Genomic DNA, 13998 nt, shown 5'->3' with positions numbered 1-13998 from the left:
TTGAAGTATAGAGATGAAGTCTGCCGTCAATTATCGTTCTGTTTAAAATAACTTAGGGTTCTTGTCTTTTTGTTGGCAAGTCTTGCCGTAATGTATAATGTATCAGTTGCCCCATCGCATTCCCTTTACCATCCACTCTTTGCTTCCTATAATCAGTAAAGGCAACAATGCCAAATGCTTACCGCCTATGATAAACTGGTTTTATGCATACTACTGTGTTATTTAAGTTATTATAGAGAAAATAAATGCAAATGAATATCAGGAAACCACCATTTATTTCATTATTGTTCTTCTAAGTACATCAGTGGACATCACATATGACATAATACTGCTGTCTCTTTTCTATCGAGAAAGTGTACATATACCATCCGAAGGGGTGTGACTCAACTGTTGTGACATAACGACTTACCCTTTGGTCACTAATGACTTACTATCAACTTAACTCATTCCCAACAAGTATAATTATGGCGACTACATCAGCTTCTCCTGCACAAAGTTATCCTAGTCTCTCCCAACTAGGCATGTTTTCACGTGCTACAACACCTCTCATGTAGCTCTCTCATGACTTCAATAAAACCATTCAGAGCTGTCCTTACTAGCTCAGCTGAGTCAACACTCTTACCTACAGCAGCTAATTCATCTCGATCCTGAGAGAACTTCGTGAGGTACGAGGTCGCTGTATCGGACTCTGTCATTTTAGTACTTCTCCCTCGGTACCATTTTCCTGTTCTGCCCTGCGCTCTGGTAGAGACCCGCCATGGTTTCCACATCTCAAATTTATAAGCCTTGGTACTTACAGCAGCTATGATGTGGTTTTTCATGGCATCTAAAATTAGCCTTTTCGCTTTAATATTCTTCTCCCTGAAATCTGCAAGTAACCTGGGTCCTAAGGTAAAGTTACAGATTTCTCCACAGTGTCCCACAGTTCACTCTCCTCCAAGGGTAAGACTATTCTAGTCTTCAGGCACTCCACAATTTTCTGCCTGATTCAATCTGTCCTCATGCCTAAATCTGGCCGAAGTCATGACTGTGAATACTTCTTGAAGAAAACCAATCAGCAAAAATGAACTGCAAAGTCTGTTCTCCGTGACATATTAACTGTGTCAAAATGTGAAGTTTCAAACCTTTATGCCTCTGCTAGCTTTGGTACCATGTTAAGTTTTATGTGGAAAGGACATGTTTAGCAGCACTGTTCAGTTTCACACAATGTGATCTATGTTTTTCACATGTTATTCAGTTTTATGCCGGACCGGTTTAGTGTGAGAAGGCAAAACTTGAATTGTGTATGCAGTAAAGATGTAAAGCTAGAAACAACATGAACACAGATAGTAGGTAGCTTAAGGATGACACAGTTGTTTGAGCCAATGCTCAGGGATTTAAAAGCCTTTGAAGGAAACCTAGACAAAACTAATTTTATTACAAAAGGTCTTCAGAAATCATTACAACAGTAAAAACTCTTAATATCCTCAGAAATTACTTAGCTTAAATGATGATACTCATCTGCTGATTCAGAGAAACTTTTAACAGTCCAACATCAGTGCTGTATTAATCGATCTAGAACAAGTACTAATTTCTGCTAATCTCTCTCTCTCTCTCTCTCTCTCTCTCTATATATATATATATATATATATATATATATATATATATATTATAGATACATGAATATATGTGTGTGTGTGTGTGTGTATAACAGCTATGCCGATACAAGTGGCTGTTACTCCTGTTGACACATCGCTCCCCCTCAGAAAATGAACCTCCTGCTGTTAAGAAGATTCTGTACCCCTACTTCTGTTATCTCTCAAATGACTTCTGTTTTTTTTTGTCTCATTTGATTCTTGTTATGCCCCGGCCACCAGTCATTTTCCATTCATCTTCCACTACAAATCCTAAACACTAACCCTAACAATAAACGGTGAGGATTAGCACAAAGGGACGGTTTAGATTTGATTCTCATTACCAATGTTTGCACTAGGTGGTCATGTGAAAGACAAATTAATGTACATGTTAGAAACTTAGAAAACGTATGCAAAGGAGGGGGGGCTACATTACCCTTTCGAAAAGATATGTGCATAAAATATCGTTGAAAGGCACTTTCTAAGTTAACATTTAACAAGATGGAACTTACAGAATTGACAATTTAGTTACTTTTGTTGCCAAGGAAGTGGATGCAGAGAAGTATGATTGGGGAAAGCCTAGTCTTTTAGCTACAGTCACAATGTTTAGGGATAATATCTAGTAGTAGGAATTCTGTTTACTACTTAAAGACTTAAAATCCATAAACGGGATCCAAACACAGTGGATGCAAGTTTTGTGTCTAACCATTAGGATTGTCTATTGAACTTTTGGCTTTCTTTATGTAGGCACTATTTTTTGTAAACATCTTTTCTTTCAAAAACATTGGCCATTTTTTGAATTTTCACATGATTGTTTCATTTTTTATTTTCAGATGTCATTTGTACATGTACATGTACATGTACCAACTAAATTTTTGGCATTGAAGAAACAAGGGACAATGTACAATGTACAATGTTTTTGCTTTGTAGGTTATCATATTTTGTATGATAGGTTGAGTTTAGAGATAATATGCTATTTTTTTTGAACCACATAGTAGATTAGCTTTAATGGTGCTTTGAAAATGTTATTTCCTCTGATGCAGCTTCCTAATGAATCACCATTTCTTAAAGTGGCTGCATGTGCTTCACTTTCCGATATTTTATCAAGGTATTGCAAATCTTATTTATTTTTCCTATATATTTTGAGATATCACTTTGATACATACTAATGGAAGTTGTGGAGTCTAACTTCTTGTTTGCTTCTGCATATTTTTAGCAGGATGCCATCATTGGTTGATTATGTATGAATTAATTATGATGTAGTTGATGACATAACAAATAAATTGTTGACGCTTCACTTGTGTAGGACCATTTTAGATCAAATAAAGAACAGTTGGGCTTTGTGTACTTTTGCCACGAAATCATTTGGTAAAGAGATCACATTATGGCTATTGTTTTCTAGATTTTCTTTACATTTTATGTTAATGTAAGGATTTCAGATTTCCAGGGGATCACCTTATTGTGTAGTGAACAAATGGTTGCCTTGTTAATGGTGCAACCAAGGTTCAACTTGACACTTGCCTGAACTGTGTTATTACCAGTTTCGGTCCACCTTCAATGGGATGGTGTGCTTGCAGTCTCTATGCCCCTGCTGGTGCTTGCAGGTTAAGTTTACCAAGCGAAAAAAAAAAGGATTTCAGTTTCCATCTGCCCTTGACTCATTGCTATTATAGACTGCAGCATGGGTGATAAAGATTCACACATATAGTAATGAAAAAAATGCAATGTAGAATATAGATTACACACCACATCAGAGATGTTTGTAGGCCAAGATGCTCTAATATTCAATATATGCAAAAATACACACTTAGTGAGGGTAACATTATACAGTACTTATAGAAGCAGCCACTTCATGTTACATCTCTTAGAGATCCCAAGCCCAATAACATGCCCTTCACGTATCCCTGTAATGATATTCACCTTCTTTTGTTAGATCTCCTCCCAATAAACAATGGAGGGCTAAAAGACTAAATCTATTAAAATTAGTATCTGATGTAAATATTTACAGCTAAAATGCTGGATAAATGAAATGAGCATTACAAGATCCAAAACTCAACATATTACACAAAATATACATGGGACAGCCCTTCTAGGTAAAGATTCCTATAAAGCATCATTTTATCATAAAACTTTTACAAAATCGTCTATAATATTAGAGAGAGAACCTGGGGATGTTGCTTTTCGTCACTTCCACATGGTCAATAAAACTTTTTGTGCATAGTGATATACTAAAAATATCCAAAATTGAAATACATCTCACCGATCAAGCTCCTTAAATATAGGAGAAGAGTTCACAGAATACTGAAAAGGGTATTCCGTCACACCTATTCACAACTCCTATCTGTAAATAATTAATAATATAGTATGATATATGCTTTTATAAAGCATATAATAGTATAATATTTTATAACATTATATTAGAATAATATTTAAGGATATGATCCTAGTAATGATATGTTCTAACAAAACCACTCATGTCGGCCTATTCCTTACACAGTATAATTAATTACAAATAAGTGTCCACATGGCTTTTTATAGCCAACTTAATGGATGTATGGCAAAGGTTGGCATCTGCATCCACTTATATACTTTATAATACCATATTGCTAGGTACATAACACAACACAAAAAATATCTTGGTTAGAATCTTAAAGCTAGATTTGGACGAAATTAATTTAGTGTTGCTATTATTACAAACAGCTTTGAACCATGTGGTGAGAATTCAGGTTAGTTTTTAAGTTTTAATTATGTTGCCACCAAAATCCTCTAAACCCACTCATTAGCCTATGAAAATCAATTGAATAAGTTAATGGTCTCACTTTTGCTGAACTGGCTTAAGGGTATGTCACAATGATAGTCCACAAAATTGAGCCCTGCTTATCCCTGGCACTACATCCATTCACTGCACAAATTGGGTCGCTCTTAGAGGCCCCATTATACACACATAATATATATCCTTCTATATAAGTATTTGTATGGAATGAGGGTACGACCACAAATTTTTATTTTTATTTTGTTAGGCCATTTGGCCTAACATGTTAATGCTAAACTCTCAAATTATAACATTATCTAAACGAGTCCTAGATCTGGTTTTTATGACAACAGTCCCCACACAAAAACTGTGGCAGATATTGCAGTTCATAATCCTATTATATATGGTGTTTGTTGAACCAATTTGTCAAAATCTTAAATTTTATTTTATTTGCAGAATCTTAGAAGGGGTGCTGTTTCACATAAATATATATTTCTGATAATAAGTTTCCTTGGTCCTATTTATAACATAGTGCAGCTGAATAGAAAATGATCTGGATTCAACTGTGTCTAAAGTTTTGCATCAACGTTTTAGATCACACTCTGTGATCCATCATGGAGTGTGATCCGATACATTAATACAAAATGTTAGACAGTTGAATCCAGAAACATTTGCTATTAAGACTTGGGAAATCTTATTGATTTAGCATATGGCAGCTGCTTATTTTTGGCAAGATAATTACTTTAGTCTCCTTTTGAGAGGTTAATGATGTTTTATGCAGGTTGGGGGGTTATCCTAGCATGAAGAAAGAAGGAACTTCCCTTGCTGCAAAACTTGTGCAGCCAGTTTTGCAGTTATTAGGTGAAGATGGTTCAGAGACTATTTGGGTTAGTACCATGGCATGTAAATATTTTCTATTCAAAGAGCTTGCTGTTGTCTTCTGAAAAAACTACATACATGATCTGTGCAGAGAGTTTTAGAAGTTTATAACTCATATGTGCTGTAGTCTTTAGGAATTTTTATTATGATTGCTTCCGATTTAACAGCTCAAGCATCTCTCTGATTCCACATACTACTGAGTGAGTTTTTGCACTTTGGTTGAGTGCTCTTCATCTCATATCAGATCATAACAGCCCCACGAGGCCACCACCACTTTGGCTGGTTTGATTAGAAGAGTTGTAAATTTTTGAACTTGTAGTACTTTGAGATTGATTAAGCTTTGTGAACTTAATCTACTATGTGTTCAGATTTCACAATAATTACCAACTTGGCTATAAATGGGTATTTTAATCTGGACTGAGATATTTGTTTGATTATGAACTTGAATAGTGATTAGGATGATTATCTGTCTTTGATTATTATTTAAGTATTTTGTGACATTTAGCTTATAATGGTCATGCAAGTCAAAATGCTAGTTTTTAATAACCTCCTTCGTTGAACTCTTACCTAAGGAGTATTCCTCTCCTTTGTTTAATATTTGATTATCATTTCATGGTTCCAGAGCAAATTTTTGCTGAATTTTGGGATTGGAGTAAACAAATACTGTGTGCATCCGTACAATGATTTTCGTTGATTCTTTTATTATAAAATTGTGGGTTTTATTTACCATAAAAGCTGCAGGTTTTTTATTTGGAATAGTCACAGTTTCTTCACTGTGAAAATGAGGTTTTTTCTGAACAATATTGCCCAAGATTTTCTTCCCTGAAAATCATGAATTTCTGCGTCAAGGATCAAAGTTTTTTCTTTCCTGCAAATAATTTCAATTTTTTTTTTGCAAAAAGACAGCCTGGGAAAATTGCGGAACATATATCCTCACCATTTGTGGCAGCTTTCTGGTTTTTCTGGCTTGAAATGAAGACCTTTTTTTGGTTAATCATGACGTGGGTATTTTTTCTGCACTGCTTTTTCTGTATTGTTTGACTTTTGAGCTGTTTTACCTAGTTTCTGGATGACACAGCAGGAGGGTTTAACCTTTTTTTTTAATGATTTTTTTTCAAAAAAATCATCGTTACACAACTGTGATTTGCCAAGGATTTGTCTGCTACGACTAGGGTTTCTTGTTGCAACCAGGGTTTCTGCTTGAGTCATGCAGCATTTTTTAATGTTTTGTAAACAAAATTGTGTATAAAGAAGTTTTGAATGATTCATTTATATTAATTATGGGTTTTGTGCTATTAGGTGTCAAGTTCTTTTTGAGTGCCTTGGGTTTCAAATATAGGGTTTGATATTTGTAGATTTTTCCGATCTTTTATCAACAAAAATTGAAGGTATTTAAGAAGATGGAAGTATACCTCCTTTTTTGGTTCTTTAGATAGTAGGAGGGATGGCTTCATCGAACAACATCATGTTTTAAGGCAGCCAAAGATTCAATACAAAAATTATAATACTTGGAAACTAAGATACAAATGCGCTTGGTTTCAAGCTGGATGCGGGTGCTGATGCGTGGTGATATGCGGATGCGTTAGGATGCTGCATGGGTGCTGTTGGGAAGCACGATTCTTTCTTGCGGATGTGTGCGGGATGCTTGGGAAAGCATCTAGAGAGAATTGGTAGAGCATTCGGGCGAATCCAAAGAGCATTTGACATTTCTGAGTGCCCAGTCACTTAAGTGACTTACTAAAACATGTGTTTAATTGTTTTATTATTATTATATTTTTTGTCCTATTCACCTCAAAACCCTAAAACAGCCCTAAAAGAGGCTATTCATTGCTCATTCTTCTCATTTTGTTTGCAGCTGGGCTCTCTTCTCATTTTGTTTGCATACATAAATTATAGTGTATATATATATGTATACATATATAATATATTTATATATCGACGTACCCAAACGCATCCAAAATCGTCCCCAAAAAATCCGCGCATCAGCATCAGAACAAACATTGGTAACTTAGCTTGGAAATAAAGGATGCTCACCATTTCTAAGTACGAGTGTCTGCTTAGCTTTTTCTTGGTAAATCCACTCATCTTGTTGTGTGGTGTTTGCTGCCCTAGAGGTAGATGATTGTTCCTATGCAAAGAACACTTGTTGGCTCCTTGTCTTCATGTTGTACATGCATTCCTTAGTGGAATGGCCCATAACTTGGCAGATGTTGCAAAATGATTTTCTCGGACATGAACCCTTCGTGTGCACGTTCTCCTCACACTTTGTGTACCACAATTTTCGATCATCGCAATGTCCGTTCCCCTTCATTACTTTGAATTCCTTCATCATCTGACATTTACTATCTTTGTTATAACTTTCATACAGTAGCATGTATCATGGTAACATGGGGACGCGTTCCCCCCCCTTTTTGCCCGACGTCTCGGAGACTTCAACGCACCGGAGACTTGGGGACTCCGTCTCCCTGTCCCCAGCGGTGCCACTAGATTCCACCACCTCCACCAAGGATGGGGGACATCTTGCTATTCACTATTTGCAAATTCGACTATTTATGTTTAATGTTCGATGTTCCAATTCAATGCAATGTTTCAAGTATTCACTCTTTTACATCTTTACATCCTATATTGCAATACATATTTTCATAACTAACATTTTTAAATATCATATGCATAGATATATACACCCCTCTTGTCCCCTGCCGCCGTCCCCCCACCGTCCCCAAATTAAGGCCCCTCTGTCCCCCCATCTCGGAAACTTGTCCCCCCGTTTCGCCGTCCCCCCGTCCCCCAGGGTGGTGTAACTATGGCATGTATTAAACTACTTTATTGTAGGTGGTAAACACATCACACAACTATGAGTAAAGACCATGTCAAGTTTGATGAGTGTCAGCAATGAGATGCTTCAAGAAGTGGCATCTAGCAAAAGCACTGTAGAAATGTGGAGTCACTTAAAGAATCTGTACAAGGCGTTGGATAAAGGCAAAGCTTTCTTCCTTAAAAATATGTTGTTCTCAAATATGATGGATGACAACATGTCTTTCTAGGAACATTTAATGAAGATCAAAGACATTAATGATCAATTGGAGACCATTGGTTGCAAGATGGAAGAAGAGGATATGGTAGTCATCACATTGAGAAGCTCACCATGATCCTATGAGCACTTCATTGAAACTCTCAAAATCGTCTCTAACAATGTTGATATGAAGTTTGCTGATTTGTGCAACAAACTCTTATACTGGAACAATTGGTAGCAGTAGAGAAACAATTAGTGTGGATTCTGTGGAAGAGTGCTCTCAGTAGAAAGGACAAACTAAACTTGATGATTCTTCAAAGAATCCAAAATCTATCACATGTCATTAATGTGGTAAGTTTGGTCATATGAAGAATTTCCAAAGGATGCTGGTCAAAAATCCAACTTGGGAGGGTCTCAATAGAAGGCTCATGTTGTAGAGCATCTAGATGTCAACCTCAATATACAAATGTTGGCAAAGGCAATGTTCAAATAATCTCTCGAGGGATGTGTTTCTCAATGTATCAATTATGAATTCTATATATGAGTGTTTTTAATTAGAGTTGAGATCTTTGATCTTAAAGGCTGAATGTGCAATTTGAGTGTAATTTGTTGGCACTATGGATGCATATGGGTAGGTATTGCCTTATGATTTGGAATATTTGGGAATCATATGGGATAATTAAATTAAGGTAATGATTGTAGGAGGGGGTATTCCTGTTCCATGGGTTCTTTTCATAATTGAGTTATTGTTGGGTGACAACCGTGACATTGACATCCAAGAATATCAATGAGCTGGATGCCATATCAAACCGAGTTGAATGCAACACATGCATTGATAAGAATCAAACTGGAATCTAATTTATATTTTGAGCACCACGCTTGAAATTAAGTGCCGAAGTTAGAGATGTCATCTCTCTCATATGACAACATGCTATTGCTGTCTTTTGCAACTGATGCATGAAAATTAACTATGACATGGTGTTGGTCAATAATTTGTCACTGCAAGTACTTTAAAACTGATCCTGTTTTGCCTGTGAGCAGTGACAACCGTGCTAGTAGTTGGATAGATTGTAGTAAACCACAATCTTCCTTTGTGTTTGAGAGGTAGCTCCCTCGTATGATGGGGGTATTTTCTGTTTTTGTGTACTTTTCACCTAAAAGTACAAAAAGGAGACAAGACAAACCTAACAAAAATAGATAATATAACAGTTGACATATCAGTACGATTTGAGATCTACAACGTATAATGATTACAAAGGGGGTTTTAGTACAAAACAAGATGCTGACAAAGGAAGGATAACAAACCTTGACATTCAAAGAGATAGGCTATGCCAATTTATTGAAATCAAGATTCTAGGAAATTAGTGTATTTCATCATATCTATTGTGAATAAATTAAAAAAAACATTGGATTCCAACAATAAATTTAGAGATTACCAATTTGACATATGAAAAATTAGTAATAATAACTGATGAATACATTCAAGACATACAACTAAATGCATTCTTCATTATCTTTGATAATATACAAGTTCAAAAACACTTCTATAAAGTCTATTTAGAAATTAATCGACAGTTTCTCCTCTGCTAACAAAAATCTCATTTATATTGACAAAGCCTTGTATTTATAGGCTCACACTAATAACTAACCTATAATCACTTGAGTAACTACCTAGGGTAACCACTTAGGATAACCACCTAGGTAAACACTTTAGCACAACTACTCAAGTGATTAATTAATTTAACTACGTATTTGAAGACAAGTGAGGATTTATATTCATGTTTCTGGGTAAGGTTGTGTATGAGTTTATTAGCATCAACGTTTTGGATCATATTCTATAATCCATCATTAGGATGAGAGAGCTAAGAATGTAAAGAGATAATAGGAAGCAAACCCAGACTACTTAAAAAGAAAAACAAATGGGGTAAAGAGAAGAAGCACTCAAACCAAGGCAAGAAATAAATTAAAACAATATTCAAGAGAAAGAACAAGAAAAGAATAACTAGAGAAGAGAAGAAAAAAATAGAAAAATAATAAAATAAATTAAACAATCCCCAAAAATATAAAATAAAAGTAAAAACAAAGGAGAGACATCCAAACTATATTACTAATGCTTATTGTTAATTTAAAACCACCAAAAAATAACAACGAATTTTGAGTCTCAGGATAACCCTTACTCAGCAAGCTGAGTAACCACAAGATTCCCCTCCCATAATACAAAATTGGCAAACATCTATATCTGTCAAAATGGAACAGTCATAGTTACTAAGTAAAATTGATAATCAGAATAATCTAAAACATAATAAGAATACCGCTCCTGGAAACAGAGGTAGTTATATTGATAGGGGATGCTGGAGCATTGAATTGTACTCCAGATGAGCTACCAGTCTGGGCTTTAGCATTCAACCTTCCTTTATCTTTCAGTTGCTGAATAAAGTCTGCAAGCTTAATAGAAAACTCATCTTTATCTTTGATTGAGGTATACCTGTGAGCAAGTAATTTTTTCTCCACCGAAATCTTCCCATCTTTCGGCATCTGGAGGAATTGGTTTTCTTTTAGTTTGAATACAGCTGTGACCTGCAGAGAAAAATGAGTATGAGTCTCCTAAGCTATATATATATATATATATATGTATATATGTATATGTATATGTATGTATGTATGTATGTATGTATGCGGGTATGTGTGTGTGTGTGTGTGTATGGAAAAAAGGTTAAATAACAAATATAGTATATAATATATCCAAAATATAACAAATGAATAACATATAGAATAAATAATGTAAATTTATTGCGTATACATAAATCCTATTATATAAATACCTATTTCATACATAAAAAATCTATATATATATATATAAGACTAGAACCACAGAACGAGAAAGAAGAATAAAAGACAAAGACGACAAGAGAAGGCAAAAAAAAAGAAAAGAAAAGAAATAAATATTGACCAAATGCAAACAAAAGGATTGGAAAATAAACCTAGTAAGGATGAGAGAAACCAAAAAAGAAAGACAAAGAGGAAAAACCAAAAAGGCAAAAAACTTAGATTAAACCACAAAATACTTAAACAAAAATAAAACAAGGTAGAATCACGAATAAGATGAACCAACTTAAAACCTTAAAAACAAAAAGTAACATAAGAAACAAAATAAAGACATAAAGAATAGAAATATTTTGAAAAGGGAGACATTTTAAAAATAATCAAAAAGGAAAAAAGGAAAGAAGGAATAATAGTATAAAACACGAAGAACAATAAAATAAACAAAATACAAAAGAAAAAGAAGTGCAAAAAGCAAAAAAGAGAACATGAGTAGAAAAAACAACAAATCACACTAGAAGCACTGTATATATATATAGATATATCGAAGCAAGTAGGAGGAGGCTCAATGAAAGATTCAAATCAAAAGGAGAAGAACAAGGGTGGAGAGGGAAAAACACAAGGACCCAGAAATAAAATTAAAAGAAAGACTCAATAAAATAAATGTGTGTGTGAGAGAGAGAGAGAGAGAGAGAGAGAGAGAGAGAGAGAGAGAGAGAGAGAGAGAGAGATGCAATGTCATTGCTTAGCATTGTAAACGTGATGAAGGAGCTAGGCATGAACATTTTGCTAGCAAGTTCCTATCATCGCAATGTGGAAGCGGGAAGCAGATTGTAACTCCATGGAAGACCAAGGTGATGTAAGAGTTTTCAGTCATAATAATGGCATTGATCTTGCAAGTTCGTAGATCCGAACACGTAGCCAGAGTCTGGTGAACTCCGAAATCAAATACTTTGTCTCTTGTTCTTTCTGATGCATGTTTTTGTCTACTTAGTTATTTTTTTGCATTCGTAATTATTATTTGTTCAGTTCATAAGCAACGTCAGTAATGATCTTTATTAAACCAAAAAGGCAAAAAACCTAGATTAAACCACAAAATACTTAAGCAAAAAGAAAACAAGGTAGGATCACGAATAAGATGAACCAACCAAAACCTTAAAAACAAAAAGCAACACAAGAAACAAAATAAAGATGAATAGAAGAAGGGAGACATTTTAAAAATAATCAAAAAGAAAGAAAGGAAAGAAGGAATAATAATAAAAAATATGAAGAAAAATAAAATAAACAAAATACAAAAGAAGAAATGCAAAAAGAAAAAAAGAGTAGAAAAAACAACAAATCACACTAGAAACACTATATGTATATATATCGAAGCAAGTAGGAGGCTCAATGAAAGACACAAATCAAATGGAGAAGAAGAAGGGCGGAGAGGGAAAAACACAAGGACCCAAAAATAAAATTAAAAGAAAGACTCAATAAAATAAATGTGAGAGAGAGAGAGAGAGAGAGGTACAAGGCAAAAAAGGAAGGGGGGAAAGAGCACCAAAAAATGAGCTCAAACAAGGATAGAAGACAAAACAGGCCTAGGCCAAGAAAGGCGGAGGGGTAGCAGGAGAGGGAAAGGGAGAGGGATAGAGTGATGAACGAATGGGGGTCTAGGAGAACAAGGGGATCAAGAGGGTAGAGAAAAGACTAACGAAAAGAGAGTGATCAAGCGACAAGCAAAGGCGAGGGGAGCAAGGGTCAACCTGACAATTATCTCTTTAAATTCTTAACTCTCTCATCCTGATGATGGTGGATCATTGAGTGTGATCCAAAACGTTGATGCTAATAAACTTGCACATAGTCTTACCCATAGACGTGAATATAATATCATGGATTGTGGAAATCTGTTATCATTAAGTTAGGATTCACCTAACTTTTTCAAACATTAAGCCTAAATTCTAACTTTTAGTTATAGTGATCCAAGTCACTTAGACAAAATGACAATTTGAGGACGTACGCCAACGACTTTTCTTCTGGGATGTACACTCCTACATTCTTAACCATACTTTCTTTGAATTTCTTCAAGGCAATAATAAACGAGGAAAATTTGACCTCTTTGTTTAGTTTGCCCATATCCATCAACAAGTATCATCCAATCATCATTGAAGTGACAATATTTGAAGGGTCAAAGTAATTTGTTTCATTTCTTTTATTGATGCCATAAAGGGTTTCAAAACAACTAGATCCTAACTTCTTTGTGGACAAATGACCACCATAATCTCCTCCTATTTTCATTTACAATAATAAGTTAAGCACCAAAAAAGGGAAGAATTGTGCAACTATGCTTAAAATTTAAAAAATTAAAGCTTTTTCAACTCATCCACCCACTTGCATATCATCACGAAGCACAAACCCTCTTTCAAAAAATCCCTTTCATGTAAATCTTGCAATCACTGCATGCCAAGAGACGTCATTTCTCTGAGATAATTAATAAAATGGTGACCCACTCTGTTTGAATTTGCACATTGTGCATGATTGTCAAAATAATTTCCAAGTGTTAAATATATTTGCTCCGAGTTGGTAAAACTTCCAACAGATTGTTCTTGTTTCTCCCATCATGCCTTTCGTATTCCATGAGATGACCTTGCTTTGAGACATTCTCTAAATAATTATGCTTCCTGCCAATTCTATGATTCCTCATTTACCATGCAGGATATTTGACAAAAAATCCTTCACTAAAATGCTTTGATGAATGTCGATAATTTATCCTGAAACTCCAGGCTTCTACATCTTTGCTGGTAGGTTGTGTATGAGAGGAGTGGTGCAACATACGTATGTGATGTTATTCTTATTCAAGCACTATAATTAAAAGATTTGAGAAAGCACACGTGTCCTAAATGCTTTAATGACTCTGCATTTGGCACACACATACAAAA

At 35.0% G+C, this 13998-nt stretch overlaps 1 protein-coding gene across 2 annotated transcripts in view; it reads left to right on the top strand.

The window, feature by feature from the left end:
* LOC149564498 (proline-, glutamic acid/leucine-rich protein) overlaps positions 1-13998 on the top strand; it is a 200349-nt gene that overhangs the window by 17298 nt on the left and 169053 nt on the right. For both annotated transcript variants that reach the window (XM_089818038.1, XM_089818040.1), the window contains exons 3-4: positions 2657-2721; positions 5147-5252. In XM_089818038.1, coding sequence (XP_089674164.1) covers positions 2657-2721; positions 5147-5252 — 171 coding nt within the window. The remainder of the gene's footprint in view (positions 1-2656; positions 2722-5146; positions 5253-13998) is intronic.

Source organism: Cupressus sempervirens, chromosome 3 (assembly GCF_028749045.1).
Source record: "Cupressus sempervirens isolate cs-2001-9-10 chromosome 3, ASM2874904v1, whole genome shotgun sequence".
Classification (NCBI taxonomy): domain Eukaryota; kingdom Viridiplantae; phylum Streptophyta; class Pinopsida; order Cupressales; family Cupressaceae; genus Cupressus; species Cupressus sempervirens.
The sequence above is the reverse complement of the archived record's forward strand: the minus strand, read 5'-3'. Positions and strand labels throughout refer to the sequence as shown.